Below are 23,484 nucleotides of genomic sequence, written 5' to 3'. Positions count from 1 at the left end.
AGCCTGTCCAGGTCTCGCTGAATGGCAGCACAGCCTTCAGGAGTGTCAGCCAATCCTCCCAACTTCGTATCATCAGGTAAGATTCCGTGAGTGATGGGCAGGAGGATAAAGGGGAAAGGAATAAAGACCCAAGAGCAAGGGAGCAAGAAGAGGGGGCAGCCATTCCTTAGCACTTAGCTCCTTCGGGTAGAAGATCGATCCACAAACAGCTGAGCTGAAATAACCAATTTTCACAGATATTTTCTGTGTTCTCACAGTGTTGTGCGGGTTGGCTTTAGAACAAGGATATCTTTGTGTGAGTTGGTTGTATGTCTGTGTTTTAAATTCAGAACGATTTAAGCTGAAAAGAAGAAAATCTTATTAAATCAATTTTTATCTTCTCTAACACTTGTACTTTGTTATTCACAAAGGAATGTTCATTTCCTTTTGCTGGTTCCATTAAAATGTGATGGTGTGTCACTATGCAGCCATAGCAGTAAAGTCAGTAAGCAGAAAGGTATTCCTCTATGTTATTCTGTAAATTTAGTGTATTATTTTTGTGTATTAGAAAATAGTGTCTGATTAGACAGACGTTCTTTTTTTCTAACTGTAAGTATGGCAGGTTGTATCTGGGAGAAAGTAAATCTGCATTTAAAGCCTCAAAGCATTCATTTTCTTTCTTTTTTTTTTTCTTTTCCTAAGACCTACTTTTTCCTTGATGTATCTATCACCTAAACATTAACCATTTAAAATTAAAATTACACTCTTAGGAAAAAGAATTCATCAGTTGTTGTTTTTTCCATTTGTCAGCTCTTCAGAGTTGTGCAATTAGCACATCATTCTTTAGCATCTCCTCTTGTATTTATAGATTGACAGGAAAAACCAGCTCTCCTATTTTTTCAGCTCCCATATTGTCTCAGCTTTGAATGAACTAGTTCAATTTGTTGAGATGAATAGGAAACTCTGCATTTTTAGAAAAGGCTGCTTTTGTCCAAAGCCGATTTTGTGCTTTGCCAGCCTATAGCTCAGCTATTCAGCTGATGACATCTGCCAGTCCAGCACTCTGCCACACTTTAAAAATCCCAGCAGAACATTTACTGCTTTAATATTCCTTATAGCCTGCAGTCCTTCATGCGGTTTTGTGCAGTCACTCTGTGCCCTCCAACAGCTCATAATCTATGTTGGCAAGGGGAAGGTCTCAGAGTTGTTAAACACCAACCTGATTGCAGGCTCCAGACAGGACAGAAACCTCAATGGGATCCAAATCCTGACCAGTAGTACCACAGAGAGGTAAAAGCAGAGGAGATTTAATGAAAAATATCCTAGTGCTAGAAATAAAACCTTACACTCAAAAATGGTTTATGACATAGAGTTTCTGGTAGTTAGCCTGCAGAAAAAATGCCAGGCTCCAGCTCTGGCTGCTGCTGCTTTTCCAGACCCCACTCCCATGGATGCTGCTGGTTTATGTCTTTTGTCTCTTAGGATGCCAAATTACACAAAGTATAACAAGCATTTCTACCCTGCTATGCTTATTACAAGAAATATCTGGACTGAGCCCAAACTGAATGAAAAATAGTATGAGTTTCTGTTCCCTTACCTCTCTGGATTCTTCTATGGGAATCACACAAAGGGCCTCTTCAGAAGTCCCTGCCACTCTCACCTCCTGTCTGTACATTCTCTGCTGTGGTTGTTGTTTCTTTTCATCATCTCCTGCTGGCACACAAGAGCCTTTCGTGATTTCTGGCTTCCTGGGCAGTCCCATGTGATGGTCAGGTTCTCTGGCCAATCCATCTTTTCATGAGCTTCCCCACTGGGAAGGGACTTTGCTCTCAGGATCCTTATCTCTCAGGATATCTCGGGGGATGGCAGTCTAATTAGGAGATAATCAGGATTTTTCAGAGCACATCCTCTTTCCTCAGTATCCCTACGAATTTCACTTCAGTGATTAAAAAGGAGACACCATACTGAAAGTAGAGTTTGTAATCACACCAGTACCAGTATCAAATAGCTTGAAATTGGTATGTAACTACATGTTCTAAATAATCACACACCTCACTGACACCATATGATATAGTAGCATTCATTTGTCTGCAATTGAAAGTGCTGCATTTTTAATAAGCTGGCATCATGGATCTGTGTCTGCACTTGTATCCAATTGAGAGTCCCCTGAGCCAACTAATTCCTGCTGCTGGAGATACTGTCTAAGTATCTTAGATTATATTTACTGTGCAATGCATTAAACAATCCTGAATCATTCCCAGGGGACCTTCCAGTTCTCTCTCTCTGTCTGCCTCTTTAGCATCTCCCGGGATGCAGCTGGGTGTTGCTCAGATAAAACTCTGATCTGAAGCCCCTAAATATCTTGACCAAGTAAGAACTCGAAGATGTAGTTTTGTGCAAGTATTTTTCAGATAATCCTTGCTCTGTTGTTACTCTTTTCTTGGCATCTGCTTAGATGCCCAGAGGAAGCACAACACCAGTTTGGTGTGTGGAGGAAGCTCATGGTGCGTCTTCTAATCCTGCTTAATATAAAGCCTTCCAATTGAGGATGTTTCACAAAAATAGATGCTATGACAATCCTAGTCTGGGACATTGCTACAGAAGTAGGAGGGGGTGTAACTGACTTGTTTCTACTCATCTTATGGTACCATATAGCCCAACAAGGTCCAGGTAAATAAGCCAGGAATTACAACAGGCATCTGCTGTTTCAAGGTGCAGGATGACTTTGGGCAAATGCTTAAGTGAGGGGTAGCATAGGGGAAGAGAGAGTGAGCACATTTTTTCTTTATCTAGAAATTTTGGGACATCTTTTAAATTTATTCAAGATACAGATCTAAACCACTTGGATTGCTTTGAGGATTTCAGACCATCCTCCATTTCCAAGTCATGGTCCTTTTAAAGTCTTGGTTCCCTTTAAAGGCTCTCATGCATGTGCCATGCATTGTTTTTTTCACAAAGTATAATTAGTGTAAGGAAACAGATCTCACCCCTGGAAGTACTGGGAAGCTTTGGGTACTTTCCTCATTCTTCTAGCAATCTGGACAAAGAACGAGGAGACAAGAGAGATACAGCACTTTAGGTGCTTGCTCTTAATAAAGGTAGACCAGCAGAGTTTGGGGATTTGTAATAAGTGTAGTGGAAACAATTAAGTCACAGCTTGAACCAGTGATGGGCACCTGGTGGGAAGGCAGGGGCAACTCAGGTGCATGCAATGCATTGAGTGACTGAAAGGGGTGGAGTCAGGATCCATCCCTTCCCAGACTTCATTTAAGGGTTGGCAGTGTAGGTAAGAATGTCTTGCTTGGAGTCTCTGCCTACCTGGAGGCCTTCTGAATGTCAACAGTTTTTTCTTTATTTCTGCACTCGTTGTTGAATCTGAGTTTATCATTTGCTGTGGCCTGAGTTCCTGCTGCTTGCTTTCTTGGGCTTTCCATCGTGTTACAGTTAGTATGCAAGAAAAATGATCAGGTAGTTTTTTAAATATAAAAATGTGTAGCTATGCTTGTATCCTGTTTCCTGGACTTCAGTAATGCTTATCTACACAGCAGTTATTATTCCCTGACATTTGGAAAAGTTATGGAACAGAGGGGAAAAAAAAAAAGGACATTTTAGAGAATCTCTTTTATGAATTGGATCTTGACTTTTTAAAAAGCCTTTGAAAATGTCATCCTGAAGCAATTTAGTGGAAAGCTTCTCTTCCCTACTTTTGTTTTAATTTTGGCCCTGTCTGTAGGAAGCCATTAGTAACTGTTTGGGTGTTTCACATAAAGGATGGAGGAGGGCTTGGAGAGAGATGGTCCTGAGCTAAGCAGCAGGGCAGCACAGTTGGTGAGCCATCCGTTCAAATCCGAATGACTCTATTCTTGCTGAATGCAGCTTCAGCGTAGTTGCATCTGTGCTGGCCAGGTTCTTGTTACCGAGTGCTTTGGCCCAGAAGCTGCTCAGCAGCCTTAGCGTGGGACAGCACTAGCACAAATCCTGCCTGGTGACAGGCAGAGTCGTTTGCCTGTGATAAATCAGGATGCTTGCGTGTGTGGACTGTATCACTTGCCTGCTCCTCCTTTTGCTTTTAGCTTGAGCTTTTAGCACTTCCAGATCCCGAAGAGTTGGCAAGGAGCCCCACTAGCAAATACCCATAAAGGTTTTGGTGGTAGAGGTCATCTTACTGTGTTATACTCTCTATTCTAATGCTTAATGGTTTTGGCAGTCCAGCTTGAATTTTGCTCCCTCTTTGATGCGTACTCAGGGATATGATCTTTTTTTTTCTCATCTCTCTTTTAATAAGAAATAAAGATGCTTTGAAGCTTGTGGATTAAGTAAAGAGAGATGTGATCTATGAGCTTTGCTGCTTGCTTTCTCCTACCCTGCTCGGAGACCGTAAGCAGGTGTTTCTCTTTGTGCCTCTTGCTATTCTATGCAATCGCTTAATGCAGCCTTGTGATGGGCCACCTCCATAAGGTGTGTTTTTCATCCACTTCCTTCTTCTGGATGTGGCCACATGGCAAATGTGATGAGGGGATTTGTTTAGCTGAAAATAATGTTTCATTTTCTTCTAAAATGCAAAAGGCTTGTTATCAGGAAGATAAATCTCCCTGATGAGTTCATTGCAAGCTGCACAGCTCCAACTACTGGTAGGAAGGAGCTCTTCTCTCCTTCCTTCTCACAGATCATTCATCACTGCCTTGCTATTTGCTAGGTTCAAGTAACTGTGATCTAGTTTGTGCCATTTTACCTTGAAATAGAGATAAGCATTGTCCTCAGTTTCAGCAGGGTATGATGAGGATGTGTATGTGAAAGATGGTTACAAATCATTTGGGTGAGCCCTATTGTTTGTCACTTTCCTAGCATATGGTCTGAATTAAATGTGCTTTCTTATATAGATCTTACCATGCATTTTATAGGGTTTGAATGTGTATGTCCTGTGTTGGACCACTTTGTTTTGTCATACCAGGATTGATTGGTGACAGATCTGCCCCAAGCAGATACCATCTGTTTTTTTATATGTACAATCTGACAGCAGGCAAACACTTTAAAAATACTAGGAATTGAAACTAACCTTTTGGCTAATGTGCACTTATGAAACACATGTATAAAATCAGAAGCGATGTTGGGGATGGAGAGGGTGTGGAATGAAGGGAGCAAGTGAGGGACAACCTATGGTTGGAGAGCTCTTTCAAGACAGATGTTTGCTGTAAATTTGCCTTGATCTCTTCCCTGTTCTGGGTAACTGTCAGTACTAAGTCACAGGTTATTTTTTGTTCTTGCAGATAACTCCTATGGGATGTGCATGAAGATACGGTGCCAGTTCTTACATGTGTTATGTGATTATAAAAATAAAAATCGATATTCCTCATTACTTTTTATTTTTTCCTCTTATGTCTCCTCTGAGCAGTCGAAAAGAATACTTGTGCAGTGGCAAGGATTTAAAATCAAGGATTTTGTGGTGTAATGCTTTCTTCCTGTCTGCATTCAAACTGGATAATTTCTCTTCTATTAGCAGCAGCTGAAAGCCAGTGGAAAAGCTTCCTTTGACCTCAGTGGTGCAAGACCAAGCTTTTAGGCTCCTGTTTTGTATGTCAAAGACTACTATTGTCACGGGAATTGTATGCAGCAGTTTCTTTCCTGCATAGTAACAGAAGACTGTGCTTCTAAAAATTCTCCTATTGAGTGTTTTTGCAGAGCCACTTCCCCAGGGTTTTCCTTCTGTTTTCACAGAGAGATTAATAACAAATTGTTTGGCTAATAAACCATCTCTAAAATTTCACCTTTTTTTTTTTTTCCTTCTCTCACACAGTTACTTGGTTCCTGTCTTCCTCTGTGCTCCCACGTGGGAGATGTCATTACTTGTATCAGCTGCACAGCAGTTGTCATTCTTCAGCCCCACAGCAAGGCTTTGAGGGCTGGAGATCTCAGTATGCATGGTTGAAAGAGTTGGTGGTATGGATGGTTGTGTAGTGCTGAGGTCTTGCTTCATTCTCAGGAGACATAAAGAACAGTGAAAGACTATATTTAATGTCTATTGTGATACACTACAGGAGCCCATTTCTTGTTCATAAATGTGGAGAAAATATTCCCAGCAAAAATGGGAATCAAATGTGAACTTGTTTGATTTAGCAGCAGCTTGGAGAAATGTGGGGTTGGTAGTGGTGTTTTGAGATGCTATTTTCAGGAGGTCAGGAATGGGCAGTAGTTGTGTTGTCAGAAACAGCTGAGAAAAGAAATACATCTACTGTGAAAACAAGCTTAAGATCAGGAAGGATCCTTGTGTTCTTTTAATCTGATAATTCCCTAATATAAGTGGAAGATACCCTACAATAATACCTCTTCTGGTTGAGTATCAGTGACCAAACTGCTGCCAAGATAGCCAGTCTAGATTTGGAAATTTCCAGTGATGGTTCAGTTCTCCAAAGCCCTGAGGGATGTATTTGTTAAAACACCTACCTAACGTCTGCTGTGTATTTCTGTCAGCTTTTTATCTTGTTGCATCTTCCTTTGCTGGATTAGAGGGATCTTTTTTACCGTGTTCTTCTTTTGATGTAGGGAACATACACATCTGCTCAATAACTAGAATTCTCTCTGACTGATGAGGATAAGAACTGGACACAGATTTCCAGAAACAATTGTATCTGGAATTGTGCCAAATCAAAAAGTAACATCACATTTCTCCTTCTTAATGAAGATCACAGCTTGATGAACTTTTTTTTTTTTTAAAAAAAAAGCCTAACCACAAATCTTTGCCTTTAGCTTTGGATTTCTTAAAATTTTAGTGACAGTTTGTCACCTACTCAAGGTAGTAGGAGCTGAGCATGGAAACTGCACTCAGGAAATTTGGGAATCTAATCCCAAATTAACTTTCATGTGTCCAGGATTTTAGAAGGTCGCTCAAGTAGCAATGCTTTCAGTTTCATGGTGACTCTGGGCCTGCTTTCTTTTTCCAGTTTCTGGAGGGGAACATCACATTGGTCTCGGACTCATTAGGATCAGTCAGGTCACTGCGATTTCATAGAGACAAAACATTTTACTGCTGATTGTCTGAGAAAAATGTTAGAATCTATTTGGATCTCTTGCACAAATTTGCTACAAATAATTAATTTATTCCATAGAATAAAATGATTCAACTTCTCCCATAAAGGTATTTTTAAAAAAACATTAAATGAAAACTTGTAATTGCCATGGACATGTGAAAATTGTGGAGTCCTGCTCATGTTAGTTGTTTAAGAGTCAGAGCTTGCTATCTTTGAAGCTAATGGCTGGTTTTCTTTGGAGATAAAAGGGGAGAATTTGGAAGCAAAGTGTTAAATTTTACTGTGAAGTTTCTTGCATGTGCTCTTTCGTATCATGGTATGTGGAAAAACTGGCTATTTGCACACTGCTTCAAAACAGATATAAATACCACATTCCTCAGGCAGATGAGGTACAAGATTGTAGTGAGGAACTGCTGCTTCCTAACTTCTTTGGGGCAGGTTATTTCTTTTAGTAACGCATTATTTCTCTACAGATATTCAGAAGGGGCAAAATTCCCTTACATGTTTTGCTCCATTTTCTGTTGGGGTTGGAGATGGGGATGTTTTCTGCAAATTCAGGCATATGCTTTTTGCATGGCATGTATGATCTCAGACGGCAATCTAAACAGACTGTTGCCAGTCATATTATAGAGCTGGCCAAGATGTTCCTGTGCCCAGTGATTTAGAAGCAGTCTAACTTCTAGGATGTGCAGAATGACTTTTGATTCCATGTTATATGTTGTCTGTTCGCTGTGGGAGATGTATTTCCTGCAATGCAGAAAACAATCTGAATTGGTTTTGGTTGAGTTTCTTAAAGCCACAAAGGACTATACAGTGTCAGTTGGTCATAGTCTTCAGCATTAGCAAGATACAATTAAAAGTTTGTGCATCTGTGTGTGGGGCGGAGTGTGCAAGACATAAATGGGGCCTTCAGCAGAGGGTGGTCAGGCACGGAACAGGTTCTTCAAGGCAGTGTCCACAGAACCAAGCTGCTGGAGTTTGAGAAACATTTGGACAGCACATTCTTTTCCATATGTAATTGTTCAGCACAGTTCTTCGGAGTTGTTAAAATGTTATTCCTTGTAGTTAGAATTGTACCTAAATACTTCATGAATATTTGGCACAGCTGTTTTTTCTAAATGTTAAGAATCCTGAGAAGCATTAATCCTGTGTCCGGTAGATTCATGGAACAGGACTTGACTGCCTTGACGCATGTTTAATCATGTGAATTCTACTTATGTGGCATTCCCATAGATAAATGTCACTTGGTATTACTGGTAGTTTTGCTTGAGTGAGAAATAATTTATAATTGTTAAAAATATTTATGAAACATTGTTGTTTTTTGTCCCTGAACAGTCAGAAGACTTTGCTGTCATTCTGAATCCCCCTCAGTGAAGTCATCTGAGTAGTAGTTAATTTACTTTACATCTACTGTATATGCTATATTTTGAGGTCTGATAGACCTGCACGACGCTAAATTAATTAACTTTGAAATATCATTTGTTTTGACATTGTTTGATTACTTTTTGTAATATCCTCACAATGGGCAGTAAATTAGAAAACAAGTAAAATTAGAAAAGCTGGCACCAATACAGCTGTCATAAAGTAGGATGTGTCTGCTGCTGTTGTCTCTAAGCTGGGCCACTCCTTTAAATTAGTCAACTTGATTTTTGTCTTGATATTATTGGCTTCAATATTTCATTCTCATGCATGTGGGCCAAAACTTTTGTCTTCTGTTTGCTTTCAGCATTGCAGAGGCATATTAAAAAAAAATAGAATAAGCTGTGCTTGTTTAATCTTATAAATGTTATAAACTCTTTCCCCTTCCAGTATCTCTTTTTTTTTTTTCTAATATTTAAAATGGAATCTAAGAATCAAGGTTAGGTGATATTACATGACATGTATCCATGACAGTAATGAAGATCAGATCAGCGGGTGATATTTAAACCTGTTGGAAGTAAACCTTTATACAAAACTTTTGTCAAATTTTTCTGCTCGGTGTGAAATAGACCCTTTTTCTGACTTGTCTCTCATTTTAGGCTGGGAATGGAGTGCATAATTTGGATATCAGCTGTAGGACATCTTAACAAAACAAAGCATCTGTGGGACTGTTGTTGAATGAATGACTTCTAAGTGCAGGAACTTAGGCTGGCAACAAGTGCTACAAGATGCCAAGTGAGGTGCTTGAGAGCAGTAGTGGGCTAGAAGACACAGTGCAAAAAGAGAGCAAATCTGGAAGCCACAGCCCTTGCCATGGACCTATGAGGAGGGCTGTGACAACCACTGTCACCTTTGATGGAGAAGCCACTATGGACCGGAGGAAAAAGAAGAAGAAAGAGTCCCGTCCTGAGTCAGTAATAGTGTATAGGTCAGAGAATGAGAATAAAGTGGAAGAGGAGCAAGCAGATGAAGAAGGAGGGGAAAGGAGTTCTGAAGAAGGCTCCAAGTTCCTGGGTCAGTCCATGACTGATGGTACGTATCCCTGGGAACATTCACATTCCATAAATAATGGTGTCACTGGCAGCCAAGACAGGTTTACGAGAAAAGGTTGGAGCTCTTGCTGCCGTTTTAAGATCAGAAAGGATGAAGGTTAGAAATACTTGTGTTTGGAGGAATTAATGCTCTATAAGCCTCTTCCTGGATTCACAAGATTTACCAGGGTTGGTACAGAGGCTGATGGTAGGAGTCACAGGGACAGAAACACAGAGTCCTCTTCCTTAGTCTCTGAGTGCCTTACAGTGTAGACCTTGGGCAGGAATGTATGGCCAGGTGTTGCCAGACAAATCCTGGCTCAAATAAAACTCCTTAAGACCAATGTGGTATTAAGAAGCAGGTATTCTTTAATATGGCATCTGTTGTGGCAGGGAATCTTTCCTCTTAATAGTGCACCCCAACATAACGAAGGCACATCCCTTATTTACATTTGAGTATCATGTGCCTACACGCTTGGAGAGACATCTGCAGTGGTCTTGAGGTGTCTTTCCCACCTCTCTCATTTGCACCTTATGCTAGTTAATGCTGGGACTGATCTGCCTTTTCGCAGGCTAGACAGATAAGCTAATTTTCAAGATCCTCCTGAGCTTGTATGGAAGTGACTGTGGGGCCAGTCATCTCCAAGACACCAGGAGTTTGAATTCATCCATGAAAATACTATGAAACAGAAATCACTACAGACTGATTTGAGGTATCTTCAGCAGTTCTTTGCAGATGCTAGTTGTTGTCCTGCTCTTGGTTTTAAATGTATGCAATAGATAGGGATGATCTAGAGAAGTGCTGAGTACACTTTATATGTATGATGCTGTGGCCAAATACCCCTCCATGCCTAAAACAACTGCCTGTTAATTGAAAGGATGGAAACAGATTTAGTGGCTTCAGCTGCAATAAGAAGTTTTATTCATTATCTCAGATTTGCTCTTGCCTTCTTTCTGTGTAGTCTCAGCACAGCTTCCTTTTTAAGACTGATTAATTTGCAAGGTCATCATAGTACATCTCAGCCACTTTCACTTTGGATGCCTGTCACAGCTACCCTTGTGGGAAAGAATTGTGGGCAGCAGGTCCCACAGCTAATCCTCTTGTGAGTCAGCACTGTGGACTGAGAAGGGTTTAAATGTGGATGCAATCTCCTGGCCCTTCAGCCACACCAGATTCCCCATGATCCTAACCCCAACCTTCATGCTTCTCTGCTGTCTTTCTGTTTTTGTGTGCCACTGCTCAGCTTCCCTTCAAGAACCTCTGATTACTTCCTTCCAAGCAACTCAGAATTAAGTGCAGGAGGAAGCATGTTTTTAGAACTGCAGAAGAGTTTATGCCCAGTAGCCACTGCAGGGACTGTCCAAAACCAATGTCACTTGGAAGCTAAAGTGTTTCTTATTTGAATGCATATCCCAACACTTTCCTATTTGGTGCCTTTCTTGATCCTTTAAAATGCAAATGTAATTATATGAGACTTTGTGAATATGAGACTTCATGATTTTCTAAAGTTTGAAAATTAATTTAGATTGATATAGTGCAAATGTAAAGTGGAATAATAGCTATTCAAGTATAACTCCATGTGTGCATGTACTTATTCCCAGATCTTGTTCATATTCAGCTAACTCACTTCAGGTATCCATGCTGTTGAGGAATAAATCGGAGTCTAGCAGAGAAAATAGGCTTACTATTTTTTATTCATTTACTCTGTCTTGTCTCTTCCCCATGCTCCCAGAGCACTTTTCTTTCCTGTGTTGTCCTCTGTGCATATGCTGGAGTCTTCTCCCTTGTGATTTCTGTCATCTAGAATTCCTGTCATTTTCCTTACCGGCTATTCTTTTTCTATGATAATCTTTGTTATCATGCATTGCTACTTGTGTTCCATCTTTTTATTTAACTATAACTCCATCTGTGCTGTCTAATTGTGTCCAAGATCTTTGGGGAGTTGCACAAAATAAACCACACAGAAAAGAAATCTAATGTGGATGACTTTATCTGTGTTTGTAGGTGTCTGGAACATGCCTTCAGACAGCCGATACGTCACCTTGACTGGAACAATCACCAGAGGAAAGAAAAAGGGTCAGATGGTGGACATCCATGTCACACTAACAGACAAAGAGCTGCAGGAACTGGCTAAGTCAAAGGAACCTCCTAAAGAAAATGTACCTGAGAAGAAAAAATGTCATGTTGGGTTGGACAGAGGACCCCACATTGTCCTCTGGACCATCATCTGCCTCCCCATCGTTTTTGTAGTATCCTTTGTGGTTTCATTCTACTATGGAACCATTACATGGTACAACGTCTTCTTGGTGTACAATGAAGAGAGGACCTTCTGGCACAAAATCACCTTTTGCCCCTTTTTGATCATCTTCTACCCAATTATAATCATGGTTGTGTCTTTTTCCCTAGGTCTATACTCAGCTGTGACCCAGGTATCGTGGTCCTTTGGGGACTGGTGGCATGCTGTCAGGGATATGGAGAAGGGCTTCTGTGGCTGGCTCTGCAGCAAGTTAGGTTTGGAAGATTGCTCTCCATACAGCATTGTTGAGCTGCTAGATTCTGACAATATCTCAGGTAGTCTCTCTGGCAAGAGCTCTGCACAGGGGGTTGATACTTCAGCAGTCTGAGCTTTTGTTCTGGTTGACTATTTTTGTCATATGCGAGTGGTTTTCATCTTGAAAATGACACTGATTTTTATATATATATATATTTAAAAACAAACTTAAATACTGGGCTGGGAGTGCTCTTTAAATGTCACAGAATGCAAGTGTGCTAGCTTTGTGTGGTCTGGGTGGGCAGATGCATGGTTCTCCAGTGATTTGTCATCTATCTTAGCTAATAATAACTCTGGGAAATAGTGAGAAAATGCAGATCTGTGGGACTTGGGCTGTTCTGGGGTGGCAGATATGAGCTGAGAAGTCCATTTCAGTAAAATTAGATATCACTTTTAGGGAAAAGAACATAGCAGGGAGCTTATGATCCAGTGAAGTTTCAACCCCGGGAATGAACTTCAGGAGATAGGAACTCATTCTTAGGTGAAGGCTAAATTGCAAAATGTGATATTCCTGCAGTTTTCCTAGAAAGGGGCCTTTTTCAGTCCTTCCAAAAAAATACAGCAAACCTCTCAGGTAAGCTAACTTCTGAGACAGCATCAATTTGAAAAAACAGCATTACAACAATTGTGCCCAATCTTTCAGGGAGAGCACAGCACAATCTCTGACAAAGGCACATTGAGATCTTTGCTGACCTTCAACCATATGCAGTGGAGTGCTTGCTCAATAATGCATTGTGTAGGGAATGGACAAGCATATCAGCAAGCACCCTCAGGTGACTGTAGGTACAGAAATATATGTCCTTAGGACACACCTGACTTGGTTAGGTGCCCTCCTAAAAGAGGGTGGCCTACAGGAGTCTTATGCAAGGGAACAGCTGGTTATGCAGTGAAAACAGGGAAAAAACAGCTGCTCTGAGGAATATGATTGGTTTGGATGTCACTGCAGTGTATATGTCGATTGATGGCACCTGTTTGTTTTGTTTTTTTTTAATGGAGGTGAGGCTGAAATTTGCTTGAAATGGGGAAAATCTCAAAAAGTGATTCTTGTTTTCAAGTTGCCCTTATGGAGGAGATGCTGAACCATCTAATTCAGAAAGAAAACAACCCTGAACATGCAGAATGTCCCTGTTAGTACCAGTACAAATTGCATTAGTGCCCCAGCTCCAGAAATCTGCCTCACCACACCCCACTTCCTTGTTAATTACATGGAAGAGCAATAGATTGTACATCTTCCTCCCCTTTTATAATTGATTTCCCTTCTTTTGGGACTTTGTTTAGCATCTTAGTGGGCTCCCTGGCCAGGCTGAGGTGGTCACCATAGGCTGGAGAAATTAATAGTCTGTTTAAAAAAAAAAATAAATAAAAATCAGAATTAAAAAAAGTTCTTCGTTCAGACTGCAGTTGTCTGTTGAAGTTTTGGCCTAAAAAGTGCATGAGGAAAGCAAAGGAGAGGATTGGTGGACTAAATGGGGTTTGAGTTACATATGTGAGACATCACAAATCTCCTGAGTGCTCTAGTTCAGCTGGTGCTGCTAGAAAATCTGGCTCAACCCCAGCCCAGAAGGGTTCACAATTTGCATGTGCATAGGTAGGTAACTTATTAGTGTGCAGTCCATGTAGACTGTACAGTCACTCATGTCTGTATCAGTTTCACTACCGCAGTCTCCTTTCCAGAGGGGGAGCTGCTTGTAGTTGTTAGGTGTCTAAGAGAAACATTTAGAAATGGGATGTCACAAGACTTAATGCTTTGTGTTGCACTCAAAGGATGATCCCACAGCTGCACTGACTGGCTGTCCTGTCCAGGACATTAGGGAATGTGATGGATAAACAAGTCCATCTGATGCTGTAGGCCTGATATTAAGGAATAAGTGAAGTTGCTGTTGCATCTTTGGTCTGGGAGGTCCTGCCAAAGCAACCTCTTTAGAGCTGGTTTGAGAATTACCAGTGTGAGCAGTGTACAAGTCATATATCAAGAGTGGGCTTGGCCCTATGCTTTTCTGACAAAGCAGAGGTACTCCTCTGCTGAAGTACAGCCAGGCTGTTTGCTGCTTTCTCATGCACAACTCTCGGTTTTAACTGGCTGAGTCTCAAGCAATGAAATATCTTTCACAAAGCTGTTCCAGTTAACGAGCTTGATATGCCTTGGAAATTATAGAGAAGCTGCAGTGCCAGCAGTCTCTAGTGACCCTGCACAGCCACTCTGCTTAATACTCCTCCCCTTGGAAATAGCAGGCTCCCACGGGGCTGGCGAGTGGAAAGAAGTGATGCTTAGCAAGCATTAATGGGGAGGAAGGCCCATTGGCAAGTGTTCCTACTCTCTGACTGGAGGGACACTGCTAGTGTGAAAGAAGTGGATTGTGTTTGTTGGCCAACATGTGGCAAACAAGTGGGGAAAGGATGCCTGGCAAGCATGCATTACTGCGGAGGGAGAAAACCCAATTCAGCTGTCACTGCTAAACAGCAGCTGTTCAAGGCTGGACGAAAGGCTGGGGTCAGTAGCACAAAGAGCCTTAGGCTTACAGAGGGCTCGAAGGATAAATACTAGCTAGTTACAGAGTACAACTGTGCAATGTCTGCTGAGCTGCAGGATTTGATTTCAGGCTTGCAAACAGCCTGTGAGAGTGGAGACAAAACCAAATCTGTGCTTCTTACTGCTATGTAAACACAAAGGAGCATCAGAGAAGTTGCATTGCCCTCCCTCTGCCATGGCAGCTGTGCTTCTGGGTACAGAGAAATCATTTGGGGGCCATCTTTTTGAAGATACTCTTGAATAATTAATCATGTGTTTTCTACTTTATTACATTTAACCAAGCTTGACTCTGCTCCCATTAAAATCAGGGTGTTCTGCCACTCATTTTAATGGGAGCTGGTTTAAGCTTGGGGTTAGTTCTGGTGCTATTTTTGAAAGTTTTATTCAAACTTTTCTCAAAACAACTCTGGATAGCTTTTTCTCTTGCTTGTTATCCCCAGAGCTGTTTGCCTGCTGCAAAATATATAATCATAATCACTTGCTGTAATAGAAGAAAGCACAAGTTTTTTGTCTTGTTCTACCTTTGCTTTCAGAAACTCAAAAATAATTTCTGCTTATGTGCCACTGCCAAACTGCAGGGAATTCCAGTGATTCTGATTGTTGAGTGTGTTTCTGGCTGCTCTAGTCTGAAATTTTAAGTAAAGATAGTGTTTGTTTGCTGATTGTTATTTTTTAATTGCATTCCCTTTTCCCACCCTTGCTGGCCTGGGTGGAGAATAAAAACTTACATGGCTTAGAAGAATGTTGCTTTTATGCCTCTTCATGATTTGTGTTAAAAACAGCGCTGTGGGGTGGACACTGTCATGCTATGCTGGTAACTGATTATAAGTCATTAGCTTTGGAGACCCAATTTAAATTGTGTCTGAAATGGTTCCGTTTCACCTCTTACTAACCTGTGCTTACCCCAAAATGTGTTACTTTTGGGCTCTGACTTCTGTTTTTACTTCATAGCAAATGAGTAGTTTCTTGTTTAACTTCACTCATCTGGATCTGTTTGGCTTCTATATCAAAATAAGAAGTGCATTTAACTGTACAAATACGATCTGTGTGTCTGTGACTTGGAGTTGCTATTTGCAGCTCTGCTGGGAAGATGTCTTACAATCTCTCATTACTCCAGATATGTCTGTTACAGTAAGTCAAAAGGAGAATCCACTGATAAAGTTCTTTATTTGAGGTGTCTGAATATTAGATGACACCCACTGTGTTCTTTCACAGTTACTACAGTCTTACCTACCTGCAAAACATAGTTGCATTGTCATTCTTCTAAAAAGCAGATGTGGATCTCTGGGAAACCAGAGAAATGAAATCATTAGCTTACAGTTAGCATAGCCTCAGTGTAACTGCTCTTTAAGCCAAAAGGTGACCTGCTTGCTTTAAAACTGATGTAGGGCCCACCAAACTGGCTGAGTCACGACCAACTCAACAGCTGGAAATACCAGTGAGGTGCTCCTGGTGTGATGCCTACTGCAAACATTGCCAGGGAAATCTGGCAGGGGGACAGGGACTCTGTGCATAACAGATGTACATTGGGGAATTCCCACCTCTAATTAAGAGGCTGGTGAAGGACACTTGTCTTCCTGGTGTGGTGGGGTGAGATGGAGGTAGCAAGCCCAGAGAATTAAGTCATTAACCTTTGCATTTCTCACCTTTGATGTAAATGTTAACGATTTTATAGTATAGTAGTCAGTAGCAGGAGAGACTTTTACTGAAGACCTCTGCACCAATCAACATGAATCTGCGCGACTGACTTATTTCCCCTGGGGGAAGAAGGTACCAATTCTGCCTGCTGATTTCTCATCCCATTTCTTTGAGGTGACTGGAAGTCACATTGTGAACTATGCTTTTAACCACAACATGTCTCCTGAATTCTCTCTTTAAAGCTCTCAGGCTTGGGCTTTAAACCCCAAGGCTGGGGTCCTGCAATCCCTCACTCAAACTATAATAAAGGGCTGCTCCATGGGCACCATGTGGCCACCTCTGTGGATTTCTTTTTGAAGCTGCAACCAGTACTTAAGAAAACCCATTCCAAACTGCTCTTGAATAATGAAGCATGTAACTGCAGTACTGCTAAAGATGAAATGAGGATGTACAGCTGTGATAGACAGAATTTTGCTCAAAATTTATGCAAGCCCTTTTTGTCCCAGGCAGTGCATTGTGTGAGGGACCAATGCAATTCCTAATTCTTTCCAAAGATGTGTTGATGGTTAAATTAATTCAGATTCATTTCTGAAGTTGATCAGTCCATCTGAATTTATTATCTGTATGGAAATGTAAACACACAAAAAAGTGTGAGAGGCTGGAAAAAATTCTGACATTTGACAAATGCCTATGTGCAAATAAAAAGGATCTAATTCACTTGGAAAAGCAACCCTTCAATTAATCTGGTGAATTAGAAGGGATATCACATAGATGAAGGTTTGCTTGTCTTTTGCAATAGAGCATGCTCTCTCTTCTAGTAGGAAGCTCTTTAATGATGAGGGAGGACTTCTGCTGTGTGTCTGATAACAGGGTAATTTGCCATGGAGTTCAAAAAGGCCCCAAAGCATCCTTTCACATAAATGGGTGAAGTGTGAGTGCACTTGAACAGGCTGCCCAGAGAAAGACTTGAAGGCCTCTCTTGGATCCCCCTCGGTCACTCAGTTCCATTAACTTTCAGTCTCCTTAATTTCTTGTCATTAAACAGTATATGAAGTCTGTCAGAATGTATTAAAATAAAGAGAGCATCAAGTCAGACCAACAGAGTATTTTTCCCAGTGCTTAAATACACCCTTGCTTTTAGTGAGCTACAACATAAAACCTTTCTCCCAAAACAGCAGCTAAAATCCATTGTGGTTTGCATCCATTGACAGAAGTATGCTAGGGGTGAATTTGACCTGAAGCCCTCCAAGATAAAATGTTTCTGCCTGCACGTGATCTCTGTCTTAGGGATCTTTCTTCCAACCAATTCCTTCAGCTAGAAATTTAACTTCACGAGACAAAAAAGGACAAGAACTGAATTTCATAATGTTCTCCTTTGCAATAGGAAAATCCCACATCCTCCTCTGCAACATGCTCCCTCAGGGCTTGGTTTATTATAAGATTCTCTGTCAGTAATGTATACTGTACTCAGTATATTTCAAGGCTGTATTCACTGTCTTCATATACATGCCAAAACCTTAATGCTGCTACAGTGATAAGGTGAGTCAATTATTTCTACTACAAAATAACAGCATGTTCACAGAATCATTGAATTCTTAGAGTTGGAAGGGACCTTTAAAGGTCATCTAGTTCAACTCCCCTGCACTGAACAGGGACATGCACAGCTAGATCAAGTTGCCCAGGGCCTGATTCAGCCTCGTCTTGAAAGTCTCCAGGGATGGGGCATCAACCATGTCTCTGTGCAACCTGTTCCAGTGCCTCACCACCTGCACTGAATAGACTTCTTTATATCCAACCTAAACCTACCCTCTTTAAGCTTGAAACCATTTCCCCTTGTTTGATCACCACAGACCCTGCAAAAGAGTCTGTCTCCGTTGCTTTAGCTCCCCTTTAGATACTGAAAAACTGCCATCAGGTCCCCTCACGTCTTCTCTTCCCCAGTTAGTTCACTGTGATGAAACACAAGCATAGCTTAATTTACTCCAGTCTGATTACCTGAATCACCTACAGATGAGATTCCAACAAACCCAAATGCTGTGAGTAAATGGAGTGACTTCTACAGTACCAGTGCTGGGCATGAATCCAGCAGCTCCTGGAGCAGTTGTTCTAGGGAGAATATGGCATCCATTCAGTACATCTTTCTAAAATGCAAGACTTTTCTATAGAAGTGTCAGCTTCTAATGTCTTTCTCTAGAATGTATTTAAATGTATTTGTAGTGAGCTGCCCTTAAAATTGCAATCCTTCTGTCATGATGGAGATTTTCCTTAACATTTTAACCATGCAAGGGTTGCACATTTAACAAATGCAAGAAATTTTAACCATCGTTTCCTTATCCATGAGCTCTCCTGTGACTTAAGAAATCTGCAGAAGTAATACTATCGTATTAAAAAAAAAGTGAAATATTAAATATAGTAAGCAGTATCCTCCGAGGGTGCATGCAGTGCCATTGCTAAATGACATTTCAGATCTCACCAAGTATGTGTCAGTAGAGCTACTGTTAGAGAGTGAAAGCAACATTAGTAATGCTAACTCCTCTACAATGCAATTACACACTACTGAAGCATTTAACTTTAATATTATAACAGTTTCTAAGGCAAGAGCTTCACCTGGTGGTTGTGACTGTACCTATTCTAGCAATTAGGCAGGATTGCTTTGAGGCTCTTTAAACTCAGGCCTCTTCTGATGGCTAAACTTGCCACTTATTTCAAGAGGAAATTATTTAAAAATTAACATCTGCTTTGTCTATTTAAAAATAAACAAAAACATATTTCTTCAAAGCTCCAAACTTCTTTCAGTCTAATTGCAATCTGCCTCCAGCTGCATGCAAATAAATGGCAATTTAAAATGGGATCCTCTCTTCCCAGCTTGGAAAGAGCCTTGTTCATCACTGATCACTATTCTTGTTCCCTCATGTGGGCCAGTTGAATGGATAAGGAACAAACCCTTGAGCTATGAGAACTAAACTGGACCACTAATTAGCCTGAGTGTGCGTAGGTGCATACGTGTGTGCTGCTGGGGAGGAGTGGAGGCAAAACAGGGAAAATACTAAAGGCTTATGCTTCTGCATCCACAAAGCAAATCCTTTACGCAGAGAGTTATCTTAGCTATTTTGTCCAGTACAATCTCCCTGCTTGAAAACACTTTCTACTGATGGAGAAAACACAGCTGGATGGCTACTGGCAACAAATAAAAACAGCACAAAAGAGGTGTGAAAGAGTGGGAAACCAAGAGCATGTGGAGAACAAGATGAATTTTTGCCTCTGAGATAACCCGGTAGCAGCTAATACAAGATTCCTGGGCAAAATATTGTTTTGCTGTATTCTGTTCAGCAACATGTGCTTTCCCTTGCCTTCTGAGTTGCCATTTCATTTTATTGACATTCACTGTGTACTTAGTACCTCTTTATAAAACACTGCCTTTATTTTCTTTCAAACATTCCGTCTTATATTCTCCCACTGTGTTTTTGCTTTCTCCAGCACAAGAGTATCTGATGTGAACTCTCAGTTTCTTTCGAGAAATCCAGGTGCTTTGAAGTTCAACCTCGCCAAACTATTTCTAATAACTATACTCTGCTGATAGTCTTCTAAATGTAACAAAGAAATCATATGTTGTAATGGATTTAACAACTAATCCAGAAAAGTCTGCCAGAGTTATTTCAATAGTAGAAACACATGTCAGGTTTCCAGTTACTTAGCAGTGGGAAATATTTCACATCTTGTGATACCAGGCTGAGTGGGTCTCACATAGTCTCCTTTAGAAATGCTTTGGCTAATCCAGGGATTTAGAACTCATGAAAACATCATCCTCAACAGAAACACAGCTTAATAGATTTAGATGTATGAAGAAATCTTAAAATCGAGCTTCCAAAAGAAGCACAACCTAAAAAATACAAGCAAAACAATTTGGTTTCTTCTGTTTTGCGATCGTCTCATTTTTTACCATACCTTTTTGCAGAAATTCCTTTGCTGCCTTTGGCAGAGCTTGCTGGGTGCGTGCTACCCAATTTAGCAGCTTAGAGCTTCACCTGTGTGACTGGGATCATGTCGCCCTCCAGTGGCTGATCTGAAAAACGGGGGGAAAATGCATTATTTCTTCTGCCTTATAAATACATGCAAACGTTGCTTGTTTATTGTGAAAGCGCGGTGGCAAGTACTAAGAAGTTACATCGTGAAAAATGACAAGATATCCATATAAAACTAATCCCTCTTTTCCTCCACATTCCTTATGGATATCTGCTCTGAAGCAATCTGATTTGTCGGCTTTATATGGTAAAGCATGTGAAAGCATATAGTGATACTCCACCCTAACATTTAGCTTACCCCTTACACTTCTAAGCGTGGCCAAAACCTATTTGATCAGAGATTGTGCAGAACAATCTCTCAGTAACAGGCCTCTGTGATATCCAAGTACCTCACATAAATATTTTGGCAATAGCACATGACATAAATCTTGATGAAGTTTTACGTGGGAACAAAGACATAAGGATTTTAAAAACTGTAAATGTCTTTGAAGTTTCAGTGTGCCTTTGAGATGCCATGGAGCTGTGTTTTGGTTTTGGTTTGTTTTGTTTTGTTTTCCAGAATTTTAGCATAATAAGGCATTTTCTGCACTGAAACTAAAGCTTCTTTTGTGAACACCTGTGAGTACTCAGCACATGCACAGATCTGAATAGTACCTCAAAATGAGCAGTAAGAAGATGTGATTCACATCACCACTGCCTACTGGTGAGAAACAGAGGTTTGAGCAATTTGTAAATCAGAACTATGCCATCTGCTGAAAAAAATCAGAGAACTTCATTCTTCAAATCTCTTGACATAATTATAAGATTTTCTTTCCCCCCTTACGTCTTCTAATTTCTCTAACAAATGAGGTAAGAGTCTTAAGGCTTCTTCGGTGCACAGCCCTGATTCAATCCCAAAGCACAGACTATCACATGCATTAAATAAGACTACTGCGTTATAGGACAATGGCGTAGCTTCTTCTATAGTTAAACCTCTTTCACAATATACAAGCACAAAGTATTAGGTTGAAGTTGCAAGATATGCTTATGAAATCTGAAAACGATACTGAACTGAGAGGGATGGCAAGCACCGTGGCAGAGATTTTAAGTAAAAAACTATCTCCACAGTTTTCATAAATGCTCTGAAAGAAAATAGGGACAACTTTTTTGACAAATGTGCCACTCTTTGGGAACAGCTAACATCAGGTAGAACTACTGGATGGGAAGCAGTCTTGCAGAATGGTATACATATGTTAAAGAAGATTGTAATTCACACTGCTCTAGACTCATATCGAGAGAAGCAAACACTGCATGAGGAAAATGGATTGTAAACAGAGCTGGCTTGTGATTTCTCACTTTTCCTCTCTGTGGAACCTAATAAAGCCACTTCCAGTGTATTATATCCAGTGGAAGTTTTAGTTTGCATGAGAAATGTACATTAAGTGAATAGTCAAGAGAAAGGAACTGGCTGAAGGAAAAGTGGAGACCGTAAATTCAGCTGCCACAGTCTCAGAGCCCCTAAGCTGGAAGGCGCACACATCAATCAACACATTTTCATTGACTACCACCTCTTATGATTATGTTTTTCTTCTGTCTGTTCAGGTGAGATTGGATGATCTGATACAATCCTTCCTGTTTAGCTTTCTAACTCTCCTAGCCCAATCATTTTCCAATGTTTCCTAGTAGGCTCATTCCCTTTCATAGCATGAACTGAAATAAAAATGGACTGAGCAGGTTGACCAACAGATGGGAACTGTTAAATCCTCAGAAAGATATATATATATCTTTATAAATTTTTAATTTTATTAGAGACAGAATTTTGCAATGTTCTAAGTATTTGTGAGTCATAGCCATACAAAGAACAAACCCTGTGGACCTGCAGCAGGTTACAGCTGATCCTCGCAGTGAAAGTTTAGTTTTGATTAAGAGAAAGAAAGCAGTGCTTGAGGTTTTTTTTCTCTGCAGGTGCTTCCCACAGAAGCAACTAAGCAAACAGAGCATGTTACACATACATCTCTTGGGGGAACCATCAGTAATTACCAAACAGACATCATAAGTAGTGTCGGTCTGCAGCACAGTTTTGGCTTGTGTTTGCAAGCAGGTGTTTCTCCAAAAGGGAGAAAGGCAAAGTCATCCTGCTTTTACACTGAACCCATTCACATTTGCTCAGAGCTGTCACAAGCAGCTGGGGCCCAGCTGCAACTCTCTGGATTATACAGTGCTTCTTGTAAGGAAATAGGGAAGCCATTTTTCTTGCTGTAAAGGAAAAGGCATCCAGCGAAGTGAAACAAGACAGCTCCCTTGTTGCTGCTTCCTGAGAGTAATCATTTTTATCCAGGTTTCATTATTTTTTTGGAAAGAAGAGTAGCCAAAAAAGAATATGCAGAGAAATGAGTGAGAATCTCACTGAAACTGAGGTCTGTCTCACTTTGTTACAAATGAGATTACAGATGATCACCCTTGCAAGCAGAGTCCCTGGGAGACTTCACATATTTATTATTTATGCCCAGAGACTGGCATTCTGTAAAATGGAAATAGCCAATTAATCACAAGCATATTTTGGCAAGCATTTACCAGCAATGGTCTTCAAGTCTAACAAAGCCCCAGCGTCCCCAGGCAGAGTTCATTAATCACATCTGATGATTTCCTATAAAGGGACACTGTGGACCTCCAAAGGAAATGGGAATTAAAGTTTGCTTCAGAAATGATTTGTCAGTTTTCCTTTGAATATTGGAGAGATCTGAGGAAATTTGGCAGTGCAAAGGGGGAAGGTGGCTTTTTTTTTTTTTTTTTTTTCTATTTTACTGGGAGGGTTATAAGATCCCACTTAGTGTGATTTCCTTGGCTGATGAATCTGTGATCTCAGAGACATTCAGGAGGAATGCCTCGTCTTGGAATTCCTGTTTTTGTGTATAGGTTTCCCTCGAGATGTTTCTCACGTCGTCAAACAGCCCCATCTCCCACTTAAACCAAGATTTTTAAAGCACGGTGATGTGGGAAGGAGAGAAAGGGCTCATTTCTTCGACTCCAGACACAGCTCGATATGAAAGTGAAGCACATCGCCAAAACCACGGCTACAAACGTGGCGTTTGGAACACACCGCGGACTTCTCAAGGAGAAAAATGAGTGCCACGCCCCATCTTTTCTTTCCCACTCACCTCCCGGAAGCCCTCGGCTCCATCCCCACACAAGCGCAGCGCGGGACCGGGATGGCGCCCCGCCCCGCCCCGCCTCGCCTCTTCCCTCAGCCTCGCTCGCGCTCTCCCTGCCGCTGGGTGGCGCTGCCTGGACTCCAGGCGCCAGTCGGTA

General features: G+C 40.9%; 2 protein-coding genes and 1 long non-coding RNA gene across 3 annotated transcripts in view; 2 read left to right on the top strand and 1 right to left on the bottom strand.

The window, feature by feature from the left end:
• Window positions 1-1,615: 1,615 nt before the first annotated feature.
• LOC116216813 lies at window positions 1,616-23,418 on the bottom strand. The gene is made up of 3 exons (XR_004160316.1): window positions 23,334-23,418; window positions 20,120-20,237; window positions 1,616-1,689 (listed from the first exon to the last, which is right to left on the bottom strand). It is a non-coding gene; the product is annotated as an uncharacterized LOC116216813 (long non-coding RNA).
• On the top strand, window positions 3,280-15,515 carry TMEM169 (transmembrane protein 169). The gene is made up of 3 exons (XM_003207651.4): window positions 3,280-3,447; window positions 9,023-9,455; window positions 11,460-15,515. Exons 2-3 carry the CDS (start codon window positions 9,152-9,154, stop codon window positions 12,077-12,079), a joined length of 924 nt encoding a protein of 307 aa, XP_003207699.2. The 5' UTR covers window positions 3,280-3,447; window positions 9,023-9,151; the 3' UTR covers window positions 12,080-15,515.
• Window positions 23,370-23,484, top strand: part of XRCC5 (X-ray repair cross complementing 5) — a 43,883-nt gene continuing 43,768 nt past the window's right edge. Inside the window, 1 exon segment of the mRNA XM_010713599.2 lies at window positions 23,370-23,483. Within this exon segment, the coding sequence (XP_010711901.2) occupies window positions 23,385-23,483 (99 nt within the window). The 5' untranslated portion in view covers window positions 23,370-23,384.

Source organism: Meleagris gallopavo, chromosome 7 (assembly GCF_000146605.3).
Source record: "Meleagris gallopavo isolate NT-WF06-2002-E0010 breed Aviagen turkey brand Nicholas breeding stock chromosome 7, Turkey_5.1, whole genome shotgun sequence".
Classification (NCBI taxonomy): domain Eukaryota; kingdom Metazoa; phylum Chordata; class Aves; order Galliformes; family Phasianidae; genus Meleagris; species Meleagris gallopavo.
The sequence above is the reverse complement of the archived record's forward strand: the minus strand, read 5'-3'. Positions and strand labels throughout refer to the sequence as shown.